Source organism: Exophiala dermatitidis, mitochondrion (genome assembly GCF_000230625.1).
Source record: "Exophiala dermatitidis NIH/UT8656 mitochondrion, whole genome shotgun sequence".
Lineage (NCBI taxonomy): Eukaryota > Fungi > Ascomycota > Eurotiomycetes > Chaetothyriales > Herpotrichiellaceae > Exophiala > Exophiala dermatitidis.
In genome coordinates this window covers 1-26,004 of record NW_008751656.1, presented here as the reverse complement: position 1 = coordinate 26,004, position 26,004 = coordinate 1, and the positions used below count along the sequence as shown (strand labels likewise).

Below are 26,004 nucleotides of genomic sequence, written 5' to 3'. Positions count from 1 at the left end.
TTATTATTATATATTTGTTAATAACCTATATATAATAAAAGTAAAAAAAACTTTTATTAGGTAATATACCTATAAATATTATGGGTTAGTTGTTATAGATAAAAGCCTAATAACAGATTTAACCTTCAATTTGATCGTATAATCAGTATAAGAATTTTACTAAAGAAACACATTGTATTGAAATTGGCATAGAACTGTGTAAAATACCACATATTTCTGAACATTGTCCATAGAAAGTACCTTCTCTATTTAAATAAATAGATGATTGATTTAATCTACCAGGATATGCATCACATTTTATACCTAAGGATGGTACAGCAAATGAATGTATTACATCAGCACCTCCCACAACAAATCTTGTATGTGTTAATTCTGGCATTATAACTCTATTATCTACTTCTAACATTCTCAATTGTCCTAATTCTAAATCACTTTCAGGTACGATATATGAATCAAATTCTATTGATTCTTCATCATCGTTTATAAAATCTGGATATTGATAACTTCAGTATCATTGATGACCCTCTCCATATATTACTAAAGATGGATCTATTACTTCATCCATTAAATATAGTAATTTAAATGATGGAAATGCAATTAATATTAATATTAAAGCAGGAGTAATAGTTCATATTAATTCTACTAATGTTCCATGATTTATATATTTATTTGATATTTTTTTATTTTTAAAATTTATAATAATTGATATCATCATTCAAGTTACTGAAAATAATATAATTGCTAAATAAAACATAATGTTATTATGTAATTCTTCTAGTCCTTCCATTTGAGGTGTTGCATTATCTTGAAAAAAAACTCCTCATGGCTCAGGTGTATCATTATGAGTTACAAATATACTTTCATTTGTATTATATACTCTTTCTTCTAAAATAATTTGTATAGAATTTTGTGTTTTTTCCACTGGAAATAAAATATTATTAATATATTAGCCAAAAATAATATGCAATATGTTAAATGTAAAATTGTATATAATATACATATCTTCATATTCCAACTTCTTAATTAAAACTATTTTTTTTTTACTTAAAATTTTAATTAGTAAACTACATTAAGATAAAAAATTAATAAAATTATTAATTTTTTATAAATTAAGCTAAATGAGATAATCATTAAATCTAATATGAAAAATTATGATATATGTATACTATATAATAAATAGTATGTATAGTAATGTAAACCATCTAAAATAATAGAAGGATATATACCTAATATAACAGTAAATAAAACTAATACTATAAGCATAAAAAATTCTCTTCTATTTATATCTGGTAAATATTGAGATCAATATTTAAAGAAGATAGATCCTGCAAAACCTATTCTATTAAACATAAAAATAGTATAGGCGGCGGAGAAAATAATAGATGATGAAGCTAAAACACCAGCAATAGGTAATCTTTCGAATACTCCGTAAATAGACATGAACTCTCCTACAAAATTTAATGTTAGAGGTACACCACAATTACCTAGAGATAAAATGAAAAATAATATAGAAAATATAGGCATTATTTGAGCTATACCTCTATAATAAGTTATCAATCTAGTACCTGATCTATCATATAATACACCACCAGCTGAAATAAATAAACCTGATGATACAAAACCGTGAGCTAACCCTAAAGCTATACCCCCTTGTATACCTTGTAAAGTATTACTAAATATACCAGCTAAATAAACAGCAGCGTGTGAAACAGAAGAATAAGCAATTAATTCTTTAACATCAATAGTTCTAAGTGTACTAAGGCTAGCATATATTATAGTTAATACAGCTATTAGGAATACAATATATGTATAATATAAAAATGCTTTAGGTACTAAAGGTAATATTAATCTAAAAACACCATATAAACTTAATTTCAATACTATAGCCGCTAATATTATACTACCAGATAATGGTGATTCAACATGAGCTCTTAACAATCAGCTATTTAAATAAATAGTTGGTGTTTTAACAGCAAAAGCTATAAATATTCCAATAAAAATAAATACCTGTGTTATATAAACAAAATTTGTTTTTGTTAAAACATTAAAATCAGTACAACCTATTAAAGATTGCATAGTTACAATAGATAATAGCATAAATAATGAACCTAAAAATGTATATAAAAAGAAGTAAAAACTTGCTCTTATTTTAGCACTTGATCCAAATAAACCTATAAATATAAACAAAGGAGCTAAAATACTTTCGAAAAAGATATAAAACATTAATATATCTAATACTAAAAAAATCATTAACAATAATGTTTCTAATAATAAAATTATTGATATAAAGTATTTTACTTTATTATCTATGGATTTTCAATTAGATATTATAGCAATAGGCATTATTAATGTTGTTAATAGTATAAAATATATAGATAAACCATCTATACCTAAATAAAAATCATAATAACCTATTATATAATGTTCTTGTACAAATTGAAAGTATTTATTACTATTATCAAATAATAATCATATTATTAATGAGATAATTAATTCCACCATTGTAACTGTAAGACCTAAGATTTTTATTGCTTTAGTATTTTCATGTAAATCATACGAAAAATATGAAAATATTAAAAATATACCAAAAATAGGAAGTAAAACTAAACTTAATAATAACATAAAAAAAAAAATTATACAGATTTTTACTACATATAATTTATTCTAAATTTATAACAATTAATATGTTATAAGTTTAGAATAATAAGTAACATACTTTTTATAACTACAGAGAATATCCGATTCGAACGGATGTGATTTTTTAATCAAATAAGTTTCAAGCTTACCGCTTTAAACCACTCAGCCAATTCTCTTTAAACGTTTTTTTAAATTATAATTATATAGTTAAAAAACTAAATAACTATGATTCCTCGATGAATTGAACATCGAACACATCCTTATCAAGAATACGCTTTACCATTTAAGCTAAGGAACCTATATATATTATAAATATATATATATATATAAACAAGAGCATTCAGATTTGAACTGAAAACAGGAAGTTTGAAGCTTCTTATTTTGCCAATTAAACTATACTCTTATTAAGTAAAATTTTAATTAGTTTTTACTCTTATTAACTAAAATTATTTAGTTTTTGTTCGGAAAAGGAATGATTTGAACATCCAGGTGCAACGCACAATATTTAGCAAATATCTTACCCTACCAATGGCGACTTTTCCTTTATTTTTTTATAAAAAAAACACGAATTAGGCCGGCTTCGACCCGGCATCCTTTTCCTCGACAAGGAAACACTTTACCAATTAAGATTACTAATTCTTTTTACTATTAATACGGCCAGTCAGACTCGAACTGACACTCTTCGTTTGGAAGACGACGGGTCTACCAATTAACATATAGCCGTTAATTACCAAGTAAATAAATATATTAAGATTAATATATTTAAAGAGGTTTCGGGCTACTAAGATTCGAACTTAGAAGATCCTCAACCCAAATGAGGCGCCAAACCAACCAGGCTCTAGCCCGTGTACCAGAAGGGAAATTTGAATTCCCATCGTTAATGCATGAAATTAAAGTTCTAACCAATTAAACTATCCTGGTTTATATTCTTATCTAAGATTCGAACTTAGATCTAAATATTAGAAGTATTATGCTTTACCATTAAGCTAATAAGAAACTAGGAGAGAAGAGATTCGAACTCTTAAAAGCAAATAACTATTGAGTTTACAGCTCAACCCTTCTTACCAATAAAGGAACTCTCCTTTTTTTGATGTTTTTTTCTTATTAAGGCCTAAGGGGCTTGAACCCTCATAATAACGATTAAAAGTCGTATGTTCTACCAATTAAACTAAAGCCTCCTTTCCTTTATTACTTTTCTTTATTAATATTTTTGTTTAATAGTTATAACTATAGAACCTACCATAGCTAATAATAAAATAATAGAGGTAATTAGTAATCATATAGAATAGTTAGTATACATAACATTACCGATACTAGTAATATCAGTTATATCAACTAAATTACTATCTCAATTATTAGAAGAAACGAAAAAAATATCTACAGGATAAAAATTAGTTTTTGTGTCTGTAGTTAAATTATTATATGGTATAAATAAAGCTAAAATAGCCAAAATGGCTAAAGGTATATTATTATTAGTGTTACTTATAAGTTCTGAAACTCTAATATTAATAAGCATTAATATAAATAAAAATAAAATAGATACAGCACCAACATAAACTAAAAGATAAGACAATCCTATAAATTTGATACCTAGAAAGATTAAATAACATGAAATACATGAAAATAGCATTATTAAGTGTAAAACTGATACTATTGGATTTTTACTAATAATTGTAAATATACCAGCTAGTATAGATAAAATAATAAAAAAATCTAGGAATACAACTGAAAAACCGTTAAAAATTTCAGGGTATAGATAAGTATTCAATATAAAAGCAAAAATAATCTTAAAAAGAATTAAAACTAATAAATTCTCTGTTGGAATCGAACCAACATATAAAACCATTGAGTGTGATGTAGATTAAAAATCTACCAAATATAAAAATATATTTAAATTTTAAGGATAATACATCCCGTGCAATTTCCATTACACGAACCATATTTCGACTTAACACCAATCGAAGTCACGCATACGAAAATCGCATATCTAGAAATTTACAACTATTTAAGTAAAAAAAGAAAAGATATGCAACCAAACTTATTGCGCACACTTCTTTCAGCGCCTGACGAGTAGTTAGTACCCATCTGAGATAAAATTCACCGTGACGTGGTGATTCACGATTACTAGTAATTCCGTATTCATGTAGTCGAATTTCAGACTACAATTCACGATTAGTTATATCCAATTTTATGGGATTAGCTCCATTTTGCAATATTGCATCCCTTTGTAGAGGTATATGTGGCACGTCTATAGCCCACGTTATTAAGGCCATGATGACTTGTCTTGGTCCCTATTACTTTTTCCCTTTATGGAAAAATACTTTAAAAACAAGTAAAGCAAGGGTTTTCGTTAATTAAAGGAATTAACCAAAATCTCACGACATTAACTGAAGACAGCCGTGCAGCGCTTGTAATATTTATAATATTATTCAAAACGTGGTAAGGTTATTCGCGGATCATCGAATTAAATAACATACTTCACTACTGGTTTCAGAAACGGTCTAATGATTTCAATTTGTGCATTTCCGCCTTAGTCATGAGGTGGAGTGCTTACACTTTCGTTTATAAACTAAATCATTCTAGTTTATGGCACTCATCATTGTCTCCAAGGACTACTAGGGTATCTAATCCTTATCGCTGCCCAAGGCTTCGTCCCTCAACGTCAGTTTTTACTTAGAATATAGCCTTCGCCGTTACCCGTCCTACCAGTATCATAAAATTTTGACTCTCCTCTGGTAATTCGTATATTCCTACATAAAACTCTAGAATACTAGTTCCTAAAATAGCTTGGTATTCTGTCTAGGTACCCTTTATACCGATTAAAGATGAATAACACTAGTCTTCTACGTATTACCGCGACTGCTGGCACGTAATTTGGTCAAGACTTATAGATAAAAAATAGTCATTCTCTTTATTTTATCTAGAACTTTATATGACTTAATCATTTTTCGTTCTTCCAAGTTGCTGGTTCAGCCGTTTGGCTATTGACCAATATTCCCCACTGCTGTGCAATTATGCCCTGGGCTTTTTTCAGGCCCAGTGTGGTCGATCGACCTTTCAGTCTCGACTACCGGATCTTGAGCTAGATTTTCTCTACTACTCCTCCGGGATATTTACTAACATCTTAAAGCGAATTTTTATTTTTCTTTTTTGAATTATAAGGGATTTTTTCTTCCTTACTTTAAGGTAGTTAGAATACCTTTTACTCACCTGTACACCACTTCATATTAAATATAAATTTAATAATTATTAAATTTATATTTAATTAGACGTTCGATTAGCATGTGTCAAGCATTTGGATAGCGTTCATTCAGAGCCATCATCAAACTCTAATTAACTTAGTATAAGTAATTTATACTAGACTTATATTATCTTTCTTTTTTCTATATACCTTAGGTTTCATGTAAGCTAGTTCTTGTCCAAATATACAAATCCTAAATACAGCTAAATATATATTGTTTTGCCCGATATTTATTTTTAAAATATTTATTTTCTTCTTGTAAAAAAGACTTTTACCTTTATTATTTATATATTAATATATATCTAATTAGCTCTAACTTTTCTATTTTGTATATAAAACAATCATATATATCATTTTTCCTATTTATTTTCGTTATTTTTTTTTTAATGTAAATCTAAGCTATCTTTAATATAAGATGCAGATAATACTACAAAAACTTGTGCTTGGATAAATGCAATTCCTACTTCTAATACTGAAAATGCTAGTATAAATAATAATGGAACCAGACCTAAAATGAAATATATAATACCTTTTTTCATTATATTATATGTAAATCCACCTAATATATTTAAAAGCATGTGACCACTTAATATATTTGCACCTAATCTTAATCCCAATGATATATTTCTAGATAGATATGAAATAAATTCTATTAATACTAGTAGAGGAAGTAAACCTAAAGGACAACCAGATGGTACTAATAATGAAAAGAATTTTAATGAATGTATTTGGAATCCTAAAATTGTAGCCCCTATAACTATTGTGAAACTTATAGAGAATGTTAATATAAAATGTGATGTTGGTGCAAAACTATAAGGTACCATACCTACTAAATTATTTATTAATATGTATATAAATAATGCAGAAATTAACGGGAAAAACATTTGACCTTTTTTTGCATTTATTTGGTTTACTACAATACTAAATACAGTTGCATAAATTGATTCTACTGATAATGATCAATTATTTGGTGTAACTATATTATAGTTAGTTGCTAATAAATATAACATGAAAATTATTATAGTTGTTATTATTAAATATAAACCTATATTTGTTAAAGATAAATGTATATTACCTAATATGTCTGCTTTTATACTAAATAAGTTTCTTATTGTAAATTGGTCTAAAGGACTTTGATTTAAATATGTCAAATTATATATTTATGTTTTTTATTGTTTGTAAGTGAAATTTAGTTTTATATTTGTATAATAATTTTTATTATTATTATTACTCATAGTAATATTATATAAAGAATACCGCCAAATAAAACTTAGATTTAAATCTAAATATAAGTTTCAATCTGACTTTTTTTCTAAGAAATTCTTAGAAAAAAAAAAATTCTATAAATTAAGCTGTTGTATTTTTATTAGATTCTAATGTTTTTAAAAAAACACGAGTTCTGAATAAACGTACAAATCTTGGTAATATATATTTTGAAAATAGATATATTATTATAACTAATAGTAAGAAATTATATGTAACTTGATTTACAAAAAAAAATGGCACTAATTGAGGCATAATATACGTTTTTTAAATATTACAATACGAATCTATTATACTAAAATAAAATTTTTTAGGGATAAGGAGGAATCGAACCCCAACATAAAGATCTGCAATCAATTGGCAAAACCATTTGCAACTTATCCCGATAATATTATCATATTAAAACCTTAAAACTGATTAAGATGACAACATTCAAGATTATTTCTTAAAATTGATAAAATTTACCAATTATCGCAATAATCTTTTAATTTTTTTTTTTTATTTTTCAATAAATGTAGTTGAAAAAATAACATTTTAGACGAATACTTAAATATTATTATTATAAACTTTGTAAATAAACAAACAAATCTTAGTAATATATATTTTGAAAATAGATATATTATTATAACTAATAGTAGAATAAGTTATGTAACTTGATTTACAAAATGGTAATAAATGTAAATTAAATTATAATGTTGTACTTTGTAAAGGTAAGCTTACAAATGCATGAGGTTTAGGTGGACTTTGTAGAGATCATTCTAAAGAATTATAATTTCTATTAAATAATATTTGGAATAAATCAGAATAGAATTCTGGTGTTATTCAAGGATATCTTGATGCTACTTCACCTTCAACTAATTGTGCATAAACTATATATAAGAATAAGAAAGTAGCAACTACACTTACTATAGATCCAAAACTACTTACTAGATTTCATCCAGCAAATGCATCAGGATAATCACTAATTCTTCTTGGCATACCTTGTAAACCTAAAAAGTGTTGTGGGAAGAATGTAAGGTTAACACCAATAAATAATATAAAGAAATGTACTTTTCCTGCTAATAAATTATATTTTAAACCAGTTATTTTTGGTATTCAGAAATATCATCCACTAAATAATGCAAATACTGCACCTAAAGATAATACATAATGGAAATGGGCTACAACATAGTAAGTATCGTGGAATGCAATATCAAGAGATGCATTAGCTAAAACAACACCACTTAACCCACCTATAGTGAACATAACTACAAACCCTAATGCAAATAACATTGGAGGTGTTAAGTAGATAGTTCCACCATAAACAGTAGCTAATCAACTGAATATTTTAATACCAGTAGGTACAGCTATTATTAAAGTAGCGGCTGTGAAGTAAGCTCTTGTATCAACATCTAAACCAACTGTATACATATGATGGCTTCAAACTACAAAACCTAATACTCCAATAGACATCATAGCATAAACCATACCTAAATAACCAAATACGTTTTTATTTGAACCTGTTGATATAGTAGTACTTATTATACCAAAACCTGGTATAATTAATATATAAACTTCTGGATGACCAAAAAATCAGAAAAGATGTTGGTATAATATAGGGTCTCCACCACCTGCTACTTCAAAGAATGATGTATTAAAATTTCTATCTGTTAACACCATTGTAAGACCTCCGGCTAAAACAGGTAAAGATAATAATAATAATACAGCTGTTATTAATACTGCTCATCCAAATAAAGCTAATTTATGTAGTCTTATACCAGGACTTCTCATATTTAATACTGTTGTAATAAAGTTCATAGCTCCAAGTAAACTACTTATACCTGAAATATGTAAAGCAAATATTGCTAAATCTACACTAGGTCCACTATGACTTTGTAAACCGGATAGAGGTGGATAAAGAGTTCATCCTGTACCTACTCCATTTTCTATCATACCTGCAAATAAAAATAATGCAAAACTAGGTATTAATAATCAAAAACTTATATTGTTTAATCTAGGAAATGCCATATCTGGACCTCCTACTAATAAAGGTAATAAAAAATTACCAAAACCTCCTATTAAAGCAGGCATAACCATAAAGAAGATCATAACTATAGCATGAGCTGTAATTATACTATTATATAATTGATTATCTGCTATGTATTGTACACCTGGTCCTGATAATTCTAATCTAATTAAGACTGAAAAAGCTGTACCAGCTAAACCTGCAAACACAGCAAACATTAAATATAATGTACCTATATCTTTAGCATTACATGATAAAAATCATCTTTCTTTTCACATAGTTATTTGTGTAATTGAACTTAGGTTAAATCCTGATTGTGAAGCTTTAGATGCTGCTTCTGTAGAATAACTTCTTAATATACTTTTCATACTTTATTTTTAATTTTTATTTGAGTTTTTAAAATTTTCCATATATAATTTATATCACCTTATTATATATAAAAAAATTCTTTTACTCTTTGCTTATGATTACAATAATCAGTTACAAATAATTTATTATATTACAAAATCATACTACTTAACTATTATAAATATTTAGTTAAGTATCAAATATTTTAAACTATGTTGGAGCGATTCGAACACTCAATAATAAATACCAAAAATTTATGACTTGCCTATTAGTCGACAACATAGAACTTGCCTGAATAAACAAGAAATATAGGTGACAAGACTTGAACTTGTAAAGTTATTCACTATTCCGTCCTAAGCGGAACCTGGTTACCAAATTTCAGCACACCCATTTGTTGCTCGAGATAAGACTTGAACTTATAACCTAAACATCTTCAGTGTTCCGCTCAACCAATTGAGCTTCTCGAGCTTTTTTAAATTTAATAAATTTGTATAAATATATTTAATTAAACTGATCAGTAAGATTTTAACTGACACAATTCCTTTAGAGTTTATCTATTAACTTATACTAGGTATAATATATATATATTTACTAGTAGAAATTTAACAATATTTTTACAAAATATTGTTTATATTCTATACAATATGGAGATATCAGGAATCGAACCTAAAATGACGAATTGCAAACTCGCTGTTTTACCAATTAAACTATACCCCCTTTTTTAAGACTAATATATATTGTATCCGAAAAACGATTTGAACGTTTACGATTAATATCAACGAAGCTTAAGTTCGTCCTGTCTACCAATTCCAGCATTCGGATATTTAGATTTAATTATAATGTAATAAATCGTTTTGAATCTTTTTTTTTTCTAAGTTATTAAATATATGTCTTTTTATAATAACAATAAGTAGGAGTAATTTAGTTATTAAATTTATACTTATAATTTTAGTTTATATTTAAAACAAATATACCTATAATTTAATTTCAAATTTAAGCCTAGTAAGGCCAGAGTGATTTGAACACTCATCTTAACTGTCATGAGCAGTTAGCTTTACCATTAAGCTATAGCCTTTAAATCCTATAAAAGATAGTACGCCTTTAAGATGATTCGAACATCTAACCGATATATTAACAGTATATTGCTCTACCATTGAGCTATAAAGGCATTTATGGGAGGATACCCTGATTTGAACAAGGATAAACTATGCCACAAATAGTTGTTTTACCCTTAAACTATATCCACCTTTATATATAGCTTATATAAGAGATATAAAGTTTAACCTACTTATTAATTAATTAATTTGTTTATTAAAAATATTGAGAAATAAGTGAGTCGAACACCTGACCATTCGCGTGTAAAACGACTGCTCTACCACTGAGCTAATTTCTCTTTAATAATATGCGGACTGAGGATTTGCACCTCAATCTTTCGGTCATGAGCCGAAAATGTTAACTATTACACCAACCCGCGTTTAACCCAGAAGAGATTTGAACTCTCGTTTTAACAGTGAAAATGTTATGTCTTAACCAACTTGACCACTGGGTCTTAGCCTAGTGTAAGTATTGCACTTACTTCTACCGATTACAAAACGGTAACATTACTTTTATGCTAACCAGGCTTAAAAAAAAAATAGATAGTTGTATATTTTAGTAAAATATAATTATTAGTACTTTATGCCTAAAGACTTTAAAATCCGTACAGCTAAAGCCTAATACGTAATGTTTTATTACGTATATATGAGTATAATAAAGTAAGTTTCGTGCTTATATGCTTTCAGCTCTTATCTTTCACTGACGTGGCTTTCTTGCCATGCCTATTAATCATTAAAGGTATTTTAGTTAAAATACAGAATTAATAAACAACAAGTAAACTATAGGTCAATATACCCAATTCCTTTCGTACAAAGGGGCTATCTTTATTTTACTCAAAATTCCTCTAGAAGATAGAAACCATACTGTCTCACGACGTATTAAACCCAACTCATGTAGCTCTTTAATCGACGAACAGTCGAACCCTTCATGATTCCTGCGTTCATGAGGATGAGCTAAGCCGACATCGAGGTGCCAAACCGCGCACTCAATTTGTACTCTCTTGCGCTCATTAGCCTGTTCAATTTGTTATAAAATAAAAAAAAAATTTTTTTTATCCACATTTTTCAATATGGTTCAGACTATGTTTTCATATAAATATATGTATATATATAATTGTATAGTTATTTTATGTTAATTTCCACTAACTCAACCTTTTATACCAAAAGAACCTATACGAGATTTAGAATTTAATTTTGTGTATTGTAAATTTGAATTTAAATTACCTTTTAATAATACAGATGATAGACCTTTATAAGAAGAATCAAAATTTAATAAATTTCCTTTATATTTAACTTTTTGTAAAGATCTAGATGCAGTATATCTTTTATTTAATCTACCTTTTGCTTCTAATCTAAAACCAGTAATATGTTTATACTTAAGATTATTAATTATATAACTTTCTAATAAATTTTTATTATCAAAATAAGGTTTAATATTTAAATTTTTTTTTTCAATTAATTCACCTATTACTACTCTTTTTTTTTGTATTTTTACTTTCTGTTCTATTTTTTTTAAAAATTTTGATAAACCTCTTCTATTTCTTGTAATTTTTAATAATAAAGATTCAGAAAGTATATTACTATTTAAATAAAAATATTTTAAGTTAATAAAGTTAAATTCAATATTTTTATTAAATAAAAGCTGTAATTTATTTTTAAGATATTGTAAATAAGTATAATTAAATTTAGATTTATTTATATAAATTAATTGTTTGTAATACATATATATAATTAACTTTCTATAGGATTTTTTAATAAGTTTTTTGTAAAATTTATTAACATATTTACTTATAGCTAAAAATTTGTTTATTTCATTTTTCTCATTTAATTCTCTTAAAATTTTTAAAATATTAGGTCTAAACATATTAATTCTTTCTAAGGCTTCAAAACCTTTGGTATTAATTTTTCTTAATTTTTTTAATAGAATTAGTCTATTAGCTAATCTATTTTCTTTTAGAGAAGTGATATCTAACATTTTTTTAAAACTAAATGTTTTTTTAAAAAAATTTTTTAAATATCTTTTTTTTAATTTTAATAAATAATTATTTTTTTGTCTATTATAGATATATAAAGTAATTATTACTTTATTATTTGTGTGCTTAAACTCACCTTTACTTAGAAAAATTCTACTTGTAGATATTTTTCTAAATCTTAGCGCTAAAGCTTTTCTTCTTAATTTACGTTCAACATTTTTATTATACAAATAAAAATAATTTCTAATTATTTTTAATGCTAATTTACTTATGTTAGGTATTAAAGGTAAAGTATTTTTATTATATGAAAAAATACTATTATCTCAATTCCTTACAGAAGAAGGAAAATGTTTTATAGTATCTAAGTTGTCAAAAAAATAAGGTCTATTTATGTTTGTTTTTTTTATAACAGATATTAATTTCATTATATTTTAATTCAAATATTTATTGTTTAATATTTTAAATCTATTTCATTAATATAAATATATATTAATTATTATTGTCTATATATATACATATATGTTTATGGTGGATTTTTAATTAATATATCAATATTTAGTCGTTGAACGTTCTTATTCGAAAATAAGTTTCGCTTCAAATTAACTATAAAATTATAGTGTTTTTTGAAATTTATCCACATAATTACCAATATTTATAAATATTGGGGGACTAATAAAAAAATCCCTAGCGTAACTTTTTCAAAAATACAAGACCTTTCCTTTCAGTATCTTGCGATCTTATGCCCCGCTTACGCGACTGATGGACTTGTAGGTCTAACAGTAAAGCAAGATTAAGCCATTAAACTTTAACAGTATAATTAAATATCATAGTATTTACATACTACAATTAAAAAATTCTAATTTTTTTAAAATTTTTTATACAACTATTCACCATATAGTCAAAATCTTACTTAAATAAAAAATATAAATATATTTAAAATAATAGTAACTGAATAAATTATAAATAATAAATAACAAATTAAAAATAAAATAATACGGAATATATTCCGTATTATTTTAGCACTTAACGTGCTAATTTTACTAATAGAATTTTGGATATACCCAGGTACTTTTTATGGGATCTGTGCCCCGCATAAACTGTCTTCCAATCAATCGAATGAAATAGAGTAAATAAAGGTGTCTCATGGTTGTTAAAAGCCTTTAAAAAATTAAATTTTTAAAGGTAACTACCTTATACACTTGGAATTCTCATATTTCAATCAAAATTAGTAACAGTAAAGCTGCAAAGGGTCTTCTCGTCTATCTAGAGGTAAGCAGTATCTGCACTGCTATTCCAATTTCACTGAGCCAATCATCGAGACAGCTGTTGTATCGTTACATCATTCATGCAAGACCGCATTTAACGGCCAGGGTATTCCGCTACCTTAGGACCCTCATAGGTAAGGCCGCCGTTTGTCGGGGTTTTCTTCAAAGCCTAACTTTTTAATTTTAAGCAAATCTGTTACCCAGCCGACACCGGGCAGACATCACACTCAATATTTCGATTTTTATCTTAGCAGAGTGCTCTGTTTTAAATAAACAGTCGTACAACACTATTCCATGCTTCCTCTTCCTAGGTTTAAACATATATTAAAATAAACAGGTTTAAACCTGTTTACTTTTAACAATATATGCTTATACTTGATAGGAATGGTACACCTTATCCCGAAGTTACGTGAGTCAATTTGCCGAGTTCCTTAATGATTGTTTGCTCAAACGCCTTCGTATACTCTACTAGCTTACTTGTGTTAGTATCTAGGTACGGTTGTTTTTATTTTCCTGAACTAATTTAACTTTAATTAGTTTTGTTAAAAATTTCATCGCATTATTTAAAAAAATTAATTATGCTTAGAAGCCGTTTTAATTAAATACCATAAGCTTAAGGCGAGATTTATCTTTTTCGTTACTCATGTCAGCATTATCGCTTGGATTATTTAATTTTTTAATCTTAAAAAGAATAAGTCTTAAATTTATCCAATGTTCCGCTACCCCATATATATTTTTTATATAAAACTATATATGGACAAGGTTTCGGTATATTATTTAGATCCGTTATATTTTCGGTGTGATCTTCTTAAAAATCAATGCTCTGTTACGAGATCATTAAAAAATGGCCGCTTCCAAGCCTATTAATTGATCGTATTCAAAGATACATCCTTAATTTCACTTAATAATAATTTTGGAACCTTATTAACTCTTGTTCTGGGCTGTTTCCCTTTTGACATACAACCTTATCGTACTATGTCCGATTTTTTAATATTCATCTTAACCCTTCCGAGTGCAAATACTCTCCGATAAAATCTTCACGATTCCCCGATATATACAAATTTATTTTGCTTTAACAAAATAAATATTTTGACCGAGATCACAGTTCTGTACCTGCTAAGATGTTACTTAAACTACCTACTAATATAGGTTTCGCGGAAAACCAGCTCAGCTAGTCAGTTTTGTCTTTCACTAACTTACCACTATTCTTCAGATATCTTTACAACGATAACCTGTTCGGACCTTTATAATCCTGATAATGGTAAGATCACTAGCCTCCGGGTCTAATTTTAGATACTTTCTCATTTTTTCATAATCGATTTCTCTAGGAACTTTATTACATTAATTTAATGTAATATTTATTCTTGCATCTAAAATTAACTTGCTGACCCATTATGCAAAAGGTACGCTCTTGTTATTTATTTAAATTTCACTTGAGCTGCTTATAAAATTACTATTAAATAAATTCCCTCACGGGACTATTCACTATTGCGTATAATACCATATTTAGCCTTAGAGGAAGGTTCCCCTTTATTCAAACAGATATTCCATTTTACTTATTTTTATTACAGGCTATTCTACCTTACTTCTCATTATATGTAGAATCTCGTTTGATTTATTTTCCTAAGGTTATTTAGATTTTTCCGTTCACCTTGTTTATTTATAAGATTTCTCTTAGTAAATTCTTTGGTTTATAGCAATTTATTCATAATAATCTCTTTTTATACTTTTGATAAATATATCAAAAAAAATATAATTTTTATACTAGACTTATATCATCTTTTTAATTTAAGTAGTCTTAAAACTGACTATTATTAGATTATATTCCTTTTTAATCTAATTATTTATTAATATATACTATTTGTTTTCAATTTTTTAATTGTAGATTATTTCCTTGTCTACTATCTATTTTTAATGCATTTTTTCCTAATTCAAATACAAAACCTAATGTTAATACTAAGAAAAATACTAACATTATTATTAATCCATATACACCATTAGTATATGCACTTACTATATAAGGATATACTAATAATATTTCTAAATCAAATAGTAAAAATAAAAGTGCAAATATGAAAAATGATATACTAAATTGTGTTCTATTCTGACCCAAAAATGAATGAAATCCACATTCAAAAGCACTATTTTTCTCTTGATAAGGATTATGAGGAGATAATAAGATATTTAATCCTAACAATATTAAAGCTAATATAGGTATAAATATAAAAAAAAATGTTAAACTTGTCATTCTCTATTTGTTTTAATTATTATTTGAAGTAAAAAATGTAGTAAATATGTAAATTTATAAAATTTAATAAATTTAATCCTTAAATGCAACTTGAAAATTAAAAAAATTGGAATTATCGTAGATTTATAATTTTTTTTTTAATAATTACCTAAACTAATCTTGATTACTATCACTATCTAAATCCATATCAGAACTTTGATCACTATTGTTTTGTTCGTTGTTATCAGAACTTTGATCACTATTGTTTTGTTGGTTGTTATTAGAACTTCGACTACTAATACTACTTAAATCTATATCAGGATTATATAAATTACCCGCATTTGCCATTACATAATGTCCTAAGGTTCTACCTATTTCGGCTGTATTTTCTTCAAATCAAGTTCGTGGGTAAACACTTTGATCTATAGGTATAGCCGCTGTTCTTTCTACTAGTCTAAGTGTATCTACTAATTCATTACCTCGATCTCTTCAAAGTTCAAGTAAATTACTTAATTGATTAAAATGAGGAAATGTTTCTATATTTAATTCTTCAATTAAATCAGCTGAGTTTTCTCAGACTCTTTCGTGTGCAATAGACATGTTTCTTAACATGTCTATATAAAAATTAGTATTGTTCTGGATTACACCTGAATTATGAAGATATAATTGATTAATACGCTCTGGTGTCAAATAACTAATAATATCCTCAATTTGCATTAAGTATTCTTCTCCTAAAATAATTGTATTAACTGGTTCCTCTATATTTCCTTCACTTCACAAGCTACCTATAACAGTAACAACAACTAATACAGTAAGATAAGCTACATACAAATCCATTGATATTCCAGGTGGTGCTGCCATAGCTAATCCTGCCGTTACAGGGTCCGCTTTTAATGGTCTAGTTGTAGAAAAATTTCTAGATATTAGTTCCTTGCTTCCCCTTCCAATGTATCACTTTATTTAATCTATCATCATTTCCACCTGTTGTTTCTATCTCTGATGTAGCTAAATCCATTAAACTGTTTTCTAATACTGTTATAAATGGAACTATTATAACAAAGTATGAAAAATATAAAGCAGTTGAAATTTGTCCAAATTCTATAAATGGAGATTCAACATGTTTTGCTCCTAATTGCATTAATATTAAGAAATTTGCAACAAAAATAAAGAAAGCTATTTTACTTAAAGGTCTAAATTGTAGACCTCTTAATTTTGATAAATCTGAAAATGGTAAAACTAATAAAGCTAAAATTGCAGCAAACATAGCTATAACACCTAATAATTTATTAGGTATAGATCTTAATATAGCATAGAATGGTAAAAGATATCATTCTGGTACAATAGCTGGTGGTGTTTGCATTGGATTAGCCATAACATAATTTTCACTATCACCTAAAACATTAGGCATGAAAAATACGAATATAGATAACCCTATAAAAAATAAAAATATTGTTATTAAATCTTTAAATATGTAATATGGTGCAAATGGTATTCTATCTATATTTCCTGAAACACCTAAAGGATTACCTGATCCGCTAGTATCGTGTAATGCTATTAAATGCATTAGTGCTAATGCAGCTAATACAAAAGGTAATACAAAATGTAATGCAAAAAATCTATTTAATGTTGCATTATTAACACTAAATCCACCTCAAATAAATTCAACTATGTCTTGTCCAATTCAAGGTATTGCACTCATTAAATTTGTAATAACTGTAGCACCTCATAAAGACATTTGACCGTAAGGTAAAACATAACCTAAAAAAGCTGTAGCCATCATTAGTATAAAGATTACTGTTCCTATAGTTCACACTAAAGTTCTTGGTGCTTTATATGATCCATAATATAATCCTCTACCTATATGTAGATATACTAAAAAAAAGAAGGCTGAAGCTGTATTTGAATGTAAATAACGCACTAATCATCCATTATTTACATCTCTCATAATATGTTCTACAGAGTCAAAAGCTTCTAAAACATTAGGTGTATAATGCATACCTAATGTAACACCTGTTATAATTTGTATTATTAAACAAAGAGCTAATAATGATCCAAAATTTCATAAGTAACTTATATTAGATGGTTGGGGTGAATCAATTAAATATGAATTCACCATTCTTAAAAGTGGATGGCTTTTTAAAATTCTCATTTATTTCTTACTTTTTTTTAGGCTAATATTTATTAAGCAAATTGTTAATTTTATATTTATAGTAAATGTTTAAATATAAAATTTGAAATTAGTAGTATGTTGCTTTTTTTAGTTTTTATTTTATCCATATTATAGTTTAAATGTTAGTCTAGATAAATTAGTTTTATTATTTATCTTCTTTAATTATTATTATACGTATTTTTTTTTACTATAATATGAATTATATATATATATAAATATATATATATATATTATATACATTAATTTATTAGACTTTTACCTCTTATAAATTATTAATATATTTTAATTTATAATCAATGGTTTTTATTATAAATTATTACTATGTGGAGTAATAAAAATAAATTTTATTAACTCGAAAAATTATCTTTTTTTAGATTAATTAGGCTACATATAGTAATAAGAATGCCATCATTAATGCAAATAATCCTGTGGCTTCAGAGAATGCGAAACCAAGTATAGCATATGAGAATAATTGTCCTCTTAAAGATGGATTTCTAGATACACCTATAATTAAAGCACCAAATACTACACCAATTCCTACACCTGCACCAATTAAACCTGTAGTAGCTAAACCTGTTCCTATTATTTTTGCAGCTTGAATCAAGAGAGAAAAAAATTAGAGTCTGATACAGAATCTAAACAAATAAACTTAAAATTTTTATAAGGTCTTATTATGAACCTCAATAATAAACAGAAATATATAAAAATAATCATACAACATCAACGAAATGTCAGTATAATATAGCTGATTCAAAACCAAGATGATGATTTTCAGTTAAATGGTAAGCTAACATTCTTCAAAAACCTACGGCTAAAAATGCTGTACCAACCATAACATGTAATCCATGGAAACCTGTTCCAAAATAAAAACATGATCCATATGTACCATCTGATATAGTAAATGATGATACTGTATACTCAATACCTTGGAAAATAGTAAATATTGTAGCTAAAATAATAGTATAAACACACCCGTATAAAGCTCCACTTCTATTACCTTGTATTAAAGAATGGTGTGAATAAGTTATTGTAACACCTGAAGATAATAGAATAATAGTATTTAATAAAGGTAATTCGAAAGGATTTATAGATTCTATACCCATTGGTGGTCATTTTGCACCTAATTCTACTGTAGGAGATAAAGCACTATGGAAAAATGCTCAAAAAATAGCTAAGAAAAATAAAGCTTCAGAAGCTATAAATAAAGCTACTCCCATATTTAGTCCTTTTTGAACAGCTAAAGTATGATTTCCTAAATAAGTTCCTTCTGAAATTATATCTCTAAATCATAAAGACATTGATAAGATTAAAGTTAATAAAGCAATGAATAAATTATTAATACCAAAGCTAAAATTTTGAAAAGCTAATACGGCACTAAGTGTTAGAGTTAATAATGATATACTAGTATTTAATGGTCAAGGACTAGGAGAAACTAAATGGTATGGATGAGCTTGAAAATTACTACGCACTAAATAAGTCAAGTATAAATATTTTATTCTCTAATAAGAATTTAACTAATTGAATATGTTATTATGGATAATAGATTACATAGATTTAATAATTCATCTGGTATTAGTATAAAACTAACTACACCTAAATTTATTATACTTAGTGTTATAGAAAAAATATTAGATATAGATACATCTAAGTACATGTAAGTTTTTTCATATTGTGATTTATCAAAATATATAGTTTTAACTATTGTTAAATAATATACTGCTCCTATAACACTTGTTAAAACCCCTATTAATACTAAGATTGTTTTATTATTATCTAATGCTGTTGTTAACACCATCTGTTTTCCAAAAAATCCAATTAAAGGTGGTAATCCTGCAAATGAAAACATAGTAATAGCTAAACATAGAGCTAATACAGGATTAATAGAAAAATAACCTTTTAATTGACTTATTAATTGTATCGGACTATTATTTTTTTCTGGTAAATTATTATATTCAGATATATTTGTATAATATAAATATAAACTAAAACCTATTGCAATTATTATTAAAAAAGCATTTAAATTTGTTATAATATATTGAATTATATAAAATATATATGCCTGGTATGAATCAATACTATGTACAATAAGAGCTAATAACATAAATCCTATATGTGATATAGTACTATATGCTAATAATCTTTTTATTCTTGTTTGTGTTAAACCTAAAACTGTTCCAATTATTAAAGATAAAAAACAACTTATAGATAAACTAGTTGTTCATGAATAATATTGTATAGCTGAATGTAATAGACTACTAGTATATTGTACTAATTCTAAAAGTAATACTAATATTGCTATTTTCCCCATTAATGCTATTAAAACTGTCACTATTGTTGGAACACCATCATATACATCAGGTGATCATCAATGAAATGGTGCAGCTCCTATTTTAAATAAAAACCCTACTGATATTAATAATAAACTATAAAATACGTAACTATGCACATATCATGTAGAATAGTTTATATATTTCTCTGAATCTGAAATAATAGAATATATACCATCTAGATTAGTTAAACCTGAATTTGCATATATTAATCCTATACCTAGTAATATAAAACATGAAGCTAAACCACCTAATAAAAAATATGTTAAAGCAGATCCAGTTGAAGACTCTGAATTTCTGTGCATTGATGAGATTATATATAAACTAAAACTTTGTAATTCTATACATAAATATATAGATCCTAAATCTCCGCTAGCTAATAATAATGATGCACCACTTATAAGGAATATTATTATTAATGCATATTCTATTATTGTGAATTGCTCAGATACTTTATTTATTATATTTACATATTGTTTTACTTTTTTAAATAATGTATCTATCATAGAAGTAGAATCTCCTATATATCTTTTTCTTGGATAAAAACTTGTCATAGATAATATAATACCACATACTATTAATATAAATATTTGGAATACTTGTGTTACAGCTGTTATATTAAATAATCCTCCATATAACCCTATTCCTTTATCTAAATATGTTATATATAATGTTGTATATGTAGATATTAAACTATAAAATATTATTAATATACCTATACGACTGTATAAAATTGATGTATCTGGTCTGTTGCTTAAACCATTAGAGAATAATAATAATAATAGAAATGTTAATATCATGTTTTAATTTTTATTTTATGTATTAGTCTAGTGATTTATCTTATCAATTATGTTATCTTTTTTATTTTTAAATTATTTAAAAAATTAAATTTTTAAATGGTTTGTTTACAAAGTATTTTAAATATATTAATTAAAAATAATACGCAATATTTAATGAAAAAACGTAAAAACTTTGTAAATAGTGAATATAGGATTTGAACCTATATTAATGTGTCCGTAGCACATAATTTTTCCATTAAATTAATTCACCTTATAATAATATTTTTTTATTTTTATTATAAATTAAAGATTAAGCTTTAATAAATTAAATTAAGTAAAAATTACTAGGTATTAAAGATAAATTATAAACTATACAAGGTAGTAATATAATAAATCCAATAATAATAGGTAATAATATAGTTCAACAATAAGACATTAATTGATCGAAACGTATTCTAGGAAATGATGCTCTTACTCAAATAAAAATAAATATAAGTAATGATGATTTTAAACCTAAACTTAAACTATATATTAAACCTTGAAATAAAATAGAGAATATATTTAAACTATTTTCAGCTAAATATAATTCAATATTAAAAAAGTACAGGATATTAATTAAAGAATCAAATGAAAAAAATGTTAAATAACCACCCAAAAATAAAATACTTGAAAATATACATATTAAAACAATACTTGCATATTCAGCTAAAAAGAAGAATACAAATATTGCTGCAGAATGTTCTGTCATAAAACCTGAAACTAATTCAGATTCTGCTTCAGCTAAGTCAAAAGGAGCTCTATTAGTTTCTGCTATTGATCCAATAAAGAATATTATAAATACTGGTAATAATGGTAAAACAAAAAATACTATTTTTTGTGCTTCGACATTAACAGTTAAATTTAAATTACCAGTTAATAAAACAACTAATAGTATAGCTGAACTCAATATTAATTCATAACTAATTAATTGTGCTGTACTTCTTAAAGATCCTAAAAAAGAATATTTAGAATTAGCTGATCAACCTGCTAATAAAATACCATAAGTAGATAAAGATGAAACTGCTAACATATATAAAATACCTAAGCCTAAATCTCCTACAGATAAACCAGGTCCATAAGGTATCACTGCATAACCTAGTAAAGCAAATATTAATGTTATAATAGGTCCTAAAAAGAATAATATCAAATTAGCTTGTGTTGGACCTACATATTCTTTTAATAATAATTTTAATGCATCGGCAAATGCTTGTAATAAACCATAGTATCCAACTATATTAGGTCCTAATCTACGTTGCATACTTGCCATTGTTTTTCTTTCTGCTATAGTTGTAAATGCTACTACTAATAAAGCTGGTACTATAACTAACACAACTTCTAATATAGGTATTAATCAAATCATATTTATATATATATCTATATTCCATATTATAAATATTTTTAAATTGTTATAAATTCTAATGGAATTTCATAAATTGCTTATATACAAGTATAATTTTTTTTTTATTTTAAGACCGATACGGTTTAAAACAAATAATACACATAATTAATTTAGCACATTTTCTATTCTCATTCTTGCTCTAATTGTTCTTGTTTGTTTTTCAGCGATATTTATATTATTAACTAATTCTAATTCATTTGCAACTTGACGTCATGGTCCAGATCTAGATGCTCAAGAGTATGTAGGATAATTACGACGGCCAATAGAATCTCCGTTAGATAAACCTTTAAGTACTCTAGAGATTTCGTTATTATAACCTTCAATAGAACCCATACGCTTAACTGCAAAAATATCAGTAAGAGTAAGTGTTCTTTCTGGATCTCTATCTCTTCTAACTTTTGTAATTACATTAGAAAGATCCTCATTTAAATCTCTTTGTCCTGATCGTTCTAATCTACAATATTCTCTATATTGTGCATTTAAATAATTAAAATAATCTCTTAAATGATATGAACGATAAGCTTCAAAAACAGATACATTTGCATCAAACATACGTTTACCTAAAGAAGATTGCATATAAATATCAAAAACAATAATACCTATTTCAGATAATATAAACCCGAAAGGTAATAAACTATAAATTATTCTTTTAAATAGAGTCTCACTATCCTTAATATCATCATGTTTTATAGCAAGAATAAACATAAGAACTAACAATTTTTTTAGAATATAAAAAAATAGTGCTATTAAAATAAAATCCTTAAATAATACATTAGAAAAATTAAAGTACAAAATAAGGTTGAATGATATTAATAATATACAACTAAAAATATTAATAAAATTAATATAAATTTTTCCCTTGTGTATTAGATTTTTTAAAACCATATCGGTCTTTTCTAAAAGTACTTTTTTACTTCCTCTCCTTTAAAATCTTTAGTGTTAAGGATTGTAAATATAATAACAATAAATAATAAAGAATCATCAATATTATTTGTTAAGTATAAAATAGATATGTAAAAAATAAGACCAACTAATATATATAAAGCATAGGATGTAACAACACCTGTACTTAAAATATTAATAGATTTACTTATATCTGTAATTTTTTTTTCTAAACCATAAGGTCCAAAGTTTTCTACTGATCCTTTGTCCATAATCTTTGTAGTTTGAGCACCTAAATCTAAAATAAGACCTGAAATATATTTATTATAGTACATTTCTACTAAGAAACGTTGATTGAAAAAGCTAAATATATTATAACCTAATTTAGATAATTTAAATTTAATAACTAATTTAGGATAAAACTCAGTAAAAATTATAGACAGAATACTTAGTGTAATAGTAAAAAATAAAGGTAATAATTTATAGATTGTAGGTACAGCAAATTCTGTATCTAACATAATTTCGTGTTTAGGATGTATAAATAAACTATTATCTGAAAAAAAATCTGAACCTAAACCTATAAAAATATCTTTAGTAATATAACCAAAAAATATAGAAAATATAGCTAATATAATTAAAGGTAAACTCATATATATATCACCTTCATGAGCACCGTGTGATTTATAATTAACTAAAGGTCCGTTAGGGTTAGTTAAGAAAGTTAAGTATAAAACTTTAACTGAATAAAGTGTAGTAAACATTGCACCTATAACGGCTATATAATAAACAATTATGCTAGATATATAGTATTTACCAAAAGCAGATTCAATTATAAAATCTTTAGAGTAGAAACCTGTCATAAAAGGAAAGGCAACTAAACTAAGAGAAGCTATTAACATAACTGAATAAGTAAGAGGTAAATAAGAAATTAAACCACCATATTTTCTAAAGTCTTGGTTATCTGCAACAGCATGAATTACTGCACCTGCACCTAAAAATAATAGACCTTTATAAAAAGCATGATTAACTAAATGGAATAATGCTATATTATATGAAGATAAACCAATAGCTATAACCATCATACCTAATTGACTCATAGTTGAATAAGCTATAACTTTTTTTATATCTTGTTGAAATAAACCTATAAGAGAACTAAACACAGTTGTAATTGCTCCTAATCATAGACACAATAATAATACTAAGGAACTATATTCTATTAATGGAGAAACTCTCATTAATAAATATACACCAGCAGTAACCATAGTTGCTGCATGTATAAGAGCTGAAACTGGAGTAGGACCTTCCATCGCCATAGGTAATCAAACATGTAAACCTACTTGAGAACTTTTAGCCATAGCACCAATTAATAAACAAATACCGATAATAATAACAACATTTTCACTATAGTATGGAGCTAAAGAAAAAACTGTATTATAATCTAAATTACCAAATGATCATAATATTGCAAACATACCTATAGTTAAAAAACAATCACCTACTCTATTTGTTAAAAATGCTGACAATGAACTTTGATTTGCCGCTATTCTTGTAAATCAGAAACTAACTAGTAAATATGAACATACACCCACACCTTCTCAACCGACAAACATTAGTAAAAAATTATCTGCCGTTACTAAGATAATCATCATAAAAGTGAATAAACTTAAATAACTGAAAAATCTTTGATTGTGAGGGTCATGGCTCATATACCCTATTGAATATAGATGTACTAAAGATGATACTATTAATACTGGTATTAACATAGATACTGTTAATGAATCAAAATTAAATGCTCATTTTACATTTAAAGATTCTGCATCTATTCATCTAAATAAATCTATAGTAGTTGATGATTGATTCAATCCTACTTCTATAAAAGCAAAGATTGCTAAAATTGTTGTTGTCATTACACATGTACATGTTATTATATGTGATCCGCTAACACCGACTTTTCTACCAAAAAATCCGGAAACTATTGAACCTAATATTGGTAATATAATTAAAGCTAGATACATTATTTATATTCTATTGCTATACTTCCTCTTAATCTATAAAATGCTACCAATATACCTAATCCTATTGCTGATTCTGCACCTGCTATAGCTATTATATATATAGAAAAAGTTTGACCTAATATATCATCAAAGCTTAATGAACTTATCAATATTAAGAATGTAATTGATAATAACATTATTTCAATTGAAATAAGCATTAGTATTATATTTTTTCTGTTTAAAACGAAACCTAATACTCCAATTAAAAACAAAATTAGTGAAAAACTCATTTAATATTATTAGATTAAATTATGGATTTGCATAGCTGAAAATTTTATTTATATATTATACTATATATAAA

At 25.9% G+C, this 26,004-nt stretch overlaps 16 protein-coding genes and 25 non-coding genes across 41 annotated transcripts; 1 reads left to right on the top strand and 40 right to left on the bottom strand. All coding sequences in view use genetic code 4, as the record gives it.

Annotated features, from left to right (window-relative positions):
* Positions 1-118: 118 nt before the first annotated feature.
* Positions 119-856, bottom strand: HMPREF1120_11015 (cytochrome c oxidase subunit 2; the record flags this gene model as incomplete). Its single annotated transcript has 1 exon — positions 119-856. The coding sequence occupies one exon, from the start codon at positions 854-856 to the stop codon at positions 119-121; it is 738 nt and encodes a 245-aa protein (XP_009161812.1).
* Positions 857-1,149: 293 nt separating this feature from the next.
* HMPREF1120_11014 (NADH-ubiquinone dehydrogenase subunit 4) lies at positions 1,150-2,622 on the bottom strand (the record flags this gene model as incomplete). The annotated part of the gene is made up of 1 exon: positions 1,150-2,622. The coding sequence occupies one exon, from the start codon at positions 2,620-2,622 to the stop codon at positions 1,150-1,152; it is 1,473 nt and encodes a 490-aa protein (XP_009161811.1).
* A 106-nt stretch (positions 2,623-2,728) lies between these two features.
* Positions 2,729-2,813, bottom strand: HMPREF1120_11040. The gene has a single exon. It is a non-coding gene; the product is annotated as a tRNA-Ser (tRNA).
* A 50-nt stretch (positions 2,814-2,863) lies between these two features.
* On the bottom strand, positions 2,864-2,935 carry HMPREF1120_11039. The gene has a single exon. It is a non-coding gene; the product is annotated as a tRNA-Ile (tRNA).
* Positions 2,936-2,968: 33 nt separating this feature from the next.
* On the bottom strand, positions 2,969-3,040 carry HMPREF1120_11038. The gene has a single exon. It is a non-coding gene; the product is annotated as a tRNA-Sec (tRNA).
* A 59-nt stretch (positions 3,041-3,099) lies between these two features.
* HMPREF1120_11037 lies at positions 3,100-3,179 on the bottom strand. The gene has a single exon. It is a non-coding gene; the product is annotated as a tRNA-Ser (tRNA).
* A 23-nt stretch (positions 3,180-3,202) lies between these two features.
* On the bottom strand, positions 3,203-3,276 carry HMPREF1120_11036. Its single transcript has one exon. It is a non-coding gene; the product is annotated as a tRNA-Asp (tRNA).
* Positions 3,277-3,289: 13 nt separating this feature from the next.
* Positions 3,290-3,361, bottom strand: HMPREF1120_11035. Its single transcript has one exon. It is a non-coding gene; the product is annotated as a tRNA-Gly (tRNA).
* A 49-nt stretch (positions 3,362-3,410) lies between these two features.
* On the bottom strand, positions 3,411-3,483 carry HMPREF1120_11034. Its single transcript has one exon. It is a non-coding gene; the product is annotated as a tRNA-Pro (tRNA).
* A 2-nt stretch (positions 3,484-3,485) lies between these two features.
* On the bottom strand, positions 3,486-3,558 carry HMPREF1120_11033. The gene has a single exon. It is a non-coding gene; the product is annotated as a tRNA-Met (tRNA).
* Positions 3,559-3,562: 4 nt separating this feature from the next.
* Positions 3,563-3,633, bottom strand: HMPREF1120_11032. Its single transcript has one exon. It is a non-coding gene; the product is annotated as a tRNA-Arg (tRNA).
* Positions 3,634-3,635: 2 nt separating this feature from the next.
* HMPREF1120_11031 lies at positions 3,636-3,720 on the bottom strand. The gene has a single exon. It is a non-coding gene; the product is annotated as a tRNA-Tyr (tRNA).
* Positions 3,721-3,742: 22 nt separating this feature from the next.
* HMPREF1120_11030 lies at positions 3,743-3,815 on the bottom strand. Its single transcript has one exon. It is a non-coding gene; the product is annotated as a tRNA-Lys (tRNA).
* A 23-nt stretch (positions 3,816-3,838) lies between these two features.
* HMPREF1120_11013 (NADH-ubiquinone dehydrogenase subunit 6) lies at positions 3,839-4,381 on the bottom strand (the record flags this gene model as incomplete). Its single annotated transcript has 1 exon — positions 3,839-4,381. One exon carries the CDS (start codon positions 4,379-4,381, stop codon positions 3,839-3,841), a length of 543 nt encoding a protein of 180 aa, XP_009161810.1.
* Positions 4,382-6,261: 1,880 nt separating this feature from the next.
* On the bottom strand, positions 6,262-7,038 carry HMPREF1120_11012 (ATP synthase subunit 6; the record flags this gene model as incomplete). The annotated part of the gene is made up of 1 exon: positions 6,262-7,038. The coding sequence occupies one exon, from the start codon at positions 7,036-7,038 to the stop codon at positions 6,262-6,264; it is 777 nt and encodes a 258-aa protein (XP_009161809.1).
* A 187-nt stretch (positions 7,039-7,225) lies between these two features.
* On the bottom strand, positions 7,226-7,396 carry HMPREF1120_11011 (ATP synthase subunit 8; the record flags this gene model as incomplete). The annotated part of the gene is made up of 1 exon: positions 7,226-7,396. The coding sequence occupies one exon, from the start codon at positions 7,394-7,396 to the stop codon at positions 7,226-7,228; it is 171 nt and encodes a 56-aa protein (XP_009161808.1).
* A 58-nt stretch (positions 7,397-7,454) lies between these two features.
* HMPREF1120_11029 lies at positions 7,455-7,524 on the bottom strand. Its single transcript has one exon. It is a non-coding gene; the product is annotated as a tRNA-Cys (tRNA).
* Positions 7,525-7,828: 304 nt separating this feature from the next.
* HMPREF1120_11010 (cytochrome c oxidase subunit 1) lies at positions 7,829-9,424 on the bottom strand (the record flags this gene model as incomplete). Its single annotated transcript has 1 exon — positions 7,829-9,424. The coding sequence occupies one exon, from the start codon at positions 9,422-9,424 to the stop codon at positions 7,829-7,831; it is 1,596 nt and encodes a 531-aa protein (XP_009161807.1).
* Positions 9,425-9,704: 280 nt separating this feature from the next.
* On the bottom strand, positions 9,705-9,777 carry HMPREF1120_11028. The gene has a single exon. It is a non-coding gene; the product is annotated as a tRNA-Gln (tRNA).
* A 24-nt stretch (positions 9,778-9,801) lies between these two features.
* HMPREF1120_11027 lies at positions 9,802-9,885 on the bottom strand. The gene has a single exon. It is a non-coding gene; the product is annotated as a tRNA-Leu (tRNA).
* Positions 9,886-9,889: 4 nt separating this feature from the next.
* HMPREF1120_11026 lies at positions 9,890-9,962 on the bottom strand. The gene has a single exon. It is a non-coding gene; the product is annotated as a tRNA-Phe (tRNA).
* Positions 9,963-10,139: 177 nt separating this feature from the next.
* Positions 10,140-10,211, bottom strand: HMPREF1120_11025. The gene has a single exon. It is a non-coding gene; the product is annotated as a tRNA-Ala (tRNA).
* A 23-nt stretch (positions 10,212-10,234) lies between these two features.
* On the bottom strand, positions 10,235-10,316 carry HMPREF1120_11024. The gene has a single exon. It is a non-coding gene; the product is annotated as a tRNA-Leu (tRNA).
* A 181-nt stretch (positions 10,317-10,497) lies between these two features.
* Positions 10,498-10,569, bottom strand: HMPREF1120_11023. Its single transcript has one exon. It is a non-coding gene; the product is annotated as a tRNA-Met (tRNA).
* Positions 10,570-10,590: 21 nt separating this feature from the next.
* Positions 10,591-10,662, bottom strand: HMPREF1120_11022. Its single transcript has one exon. It is a non-coding gene; the product is annotated as a tRNA-Asn (tRNA).
* A 7-nt stretch (positions 10,663-10,669) lies between these two features.
* HMPREF1120_11021 lies at positions 10,670-10,740 on the bottom strand. The gene has a single exon. It is a non-coding gene; the product is annotated as a tRNA-His (tRNA).
* Positions 10,741-10,815: 75 nt separating this feature from the next.
* Positions 10,816-10,887, bottom strand: HMPREF1120_11020. Its single transcript has one exon. It is a non-coding gene; the product is annotated as a tRNA-Val (tRNA).
* Positions 10,888-10,897: 10 nt separating this feature from the next.
* Positions 10,898-10,967, bottom strand: HMPREF1120_11019. Its single transcript has one exon. It is a non-coding gene; the product is annotated as a tRNA-Met (tRNA).
* A 3-nt stretch (positions 10,968-10,970) lies between these two features.
* Positions 10,971-11,043, bottom strand: HMPREF1120_11018. The gene has a single exon. It is a non-coding gene; the product is annotated as a tRNA-Glu (tRNA).
* A 2-nt stretch (positions 11,044-11,045) lies between these two features.
* Positions 11,046-11,116, bottom strand: HMPREF1120_11017. Its single transcript has one exon. It is a non-coding gene; the product is annotated as a tRNA-Thr (tRNA).
* A 604-nt stretch (positions 11,117-11,720) lies between these two features.
* On the bottom strand, positions 11,721-12,917 carry HMPREF1120_11009 (ribosomal protein S5; the record flags this gene model as incomplete). Its single annotated transcript has 1 exon — positions 11,721-12,917. One exon carries the CDS (start codon positions 12,915-12,917, stop codon positions 11,721-11,723), a length of 1,197 nt encoding a protein of 398 aa, XP_009161806.1.
* An 856-nt stretch (positions 12,918-13,773) lies between these two features.
* HMPREF1120_11008 (uncharacterized protein) lies at positions 13,774-14,007 on the top strand (the record flags this gene model as incomplete). The annotated part of the gene is made up of 1 exon: positions 13,774-14,007. The coding sequence occupies one exon, from the start codon at positions 13,774-13,776 to the stop codon at positions 14,005-14,007; it is 234 nt and encodes a 77-aa protein (XP_009161805.1).
* Positions 14,008-15,666: 1,659 nt separating this feature from the next.
* HMPREF1120_11007 (NADH-ubiquinone dehydrogenase sububit 3) lies at positions 15,667-16,074 on the bottom strand (the record flags this gene model as incomplete). Its single annotated transcript has 1 exon — positions 15,667-16,074. The coding sequence occupies one exon, from the start codon at positions 16,072-16,074 to the stop codon at positions 15,667-15,669; it is 408 nt and encodes a 135-aa protein (XP_009161804.1).
* Positions 16,075-16,969: 895 nt separating this feature from the next.
* HMPREF1120_11006 (cytochrome b) lies at positions 16,970-18,202 on the bottom strand (the record flags this gene model as incomplete). The annotated part of the gene is made up of 1 exon: positions 16,970-18,202. One exon carries the CDS (start codon positions 18,200-18,202, stop codon positions 16,970-16,972), a length of 1,233 nt encoding a protein of 410 aa, XP_009161803.1.
* A 400-nt stretch (positions 18,203-18,602) lies between these two features.
* HMPREF1120_11005 (ATP synthase subunit 9) lies at positions 18,603-18,827 on the bottom strand (the record flags this gene model as incomplete). Its single annotated transcript has 1 exon — positions 18,603-18,827. The coding sequence occupies one exon, from the start codon at positions 18,825-18,827 to the stop codon at positions 18,603-18,605; it is 225 nt and encodes a 74-aa protein (XP_009161802.1).
* A 67-nt stretch (positions 18,828-18,894) lies between these two features.
* Positions 18,895-19,704, bottom strand: HMPREF1120_11004 (cytochrome c oxidase subunit 3; the record flags this gene model as incomplete). Its single annotated transcript has 1 exon — positions 18,895-19,704. One exon carries the CDS (start codon positions 19,702-19,704, stop codon positions 18,895-18,897), a length of 810 nt encoding a protein of 269 aa, XP_009161801.1.
* A 29-nt stretch (positions 19,705-19,733) lies between these two features.
* Positions 19,734-21,350, bottom strand: HMPREF1120_11003 (NADH dehydrogenase subunit 2; the record flags this gene model as incomplete). Its single annotated transcript has 1 exon — positions 19,734-21,350. The coding sequence occupies one exon, from the start codon at positions 21,348-21,350 to the stop codon at positions 19,734-19,736; it is 1,617 nt and encodes a 538-aa protein (XP_009161800.1).
* A 179-nt stretch (positions 21,351-21,529) lies between these two features.
* HMPREF1120_11016 lies at positions 21,530-21,600 on the bottom strand. Its single transcript has one exon. It is a non-coding gene; the product is annotated as a tRNA-Arg (tRNA).
* A 54-nt stretch (positions 21,601-21,654) lies between these two features.
* On the bottom strand, positions 21,655-22,728 carry HMPREF1120_11002 (NADH-ubiquinone dehydrogenase subunit 1; the record flags this gene model as incomplete). Its single annotated transcript has 1 exon — positions 21,655-22,728. The coding sequence occupies one exon, from the start codon at positions 22,726-22,728 to the stop codon at positions 21,655-21,657; it is 1,074 nt and encodes a 357-aa protein (XP_009161799.1).
* Positions 22,729-23,663: 935 nt separating this feature from the next.
* HMPREF1120_11001 (NADH dehydrogenase subunit 5) lies at positions 23,664-25,664 on the bottom strand (the record flags this gene model as incomplete). The annotated part of the gene is made up of 1 exon: positions 23,664-25,664. The coding sequence occupies one exon, from the start codon at positions 25,662-25,664 to the stop codon at positions 23,664-23,666; it is 2,001 nt and encodes a 666-aa protein (XP_009161798.1).
* On the bottom strand, positions 25,664-25,933 carry HMPREF1120_11000 (NADH-ubiquinone dehydrogenase subunit 4L; the record flags this gene model as incomplete). Its single annotated transcript has 1 exon — positions 25,664-25,933. The coding sequence occupies one exon, from the start codon at positions 25,931-25,933 to the stop codon at positions 25,664-25,666; it is 270 nt and encodes an 89-aa protein (XP_009161797.1).
* Positions 25,934-26,004: the final 71 nt, after the last annotated feature.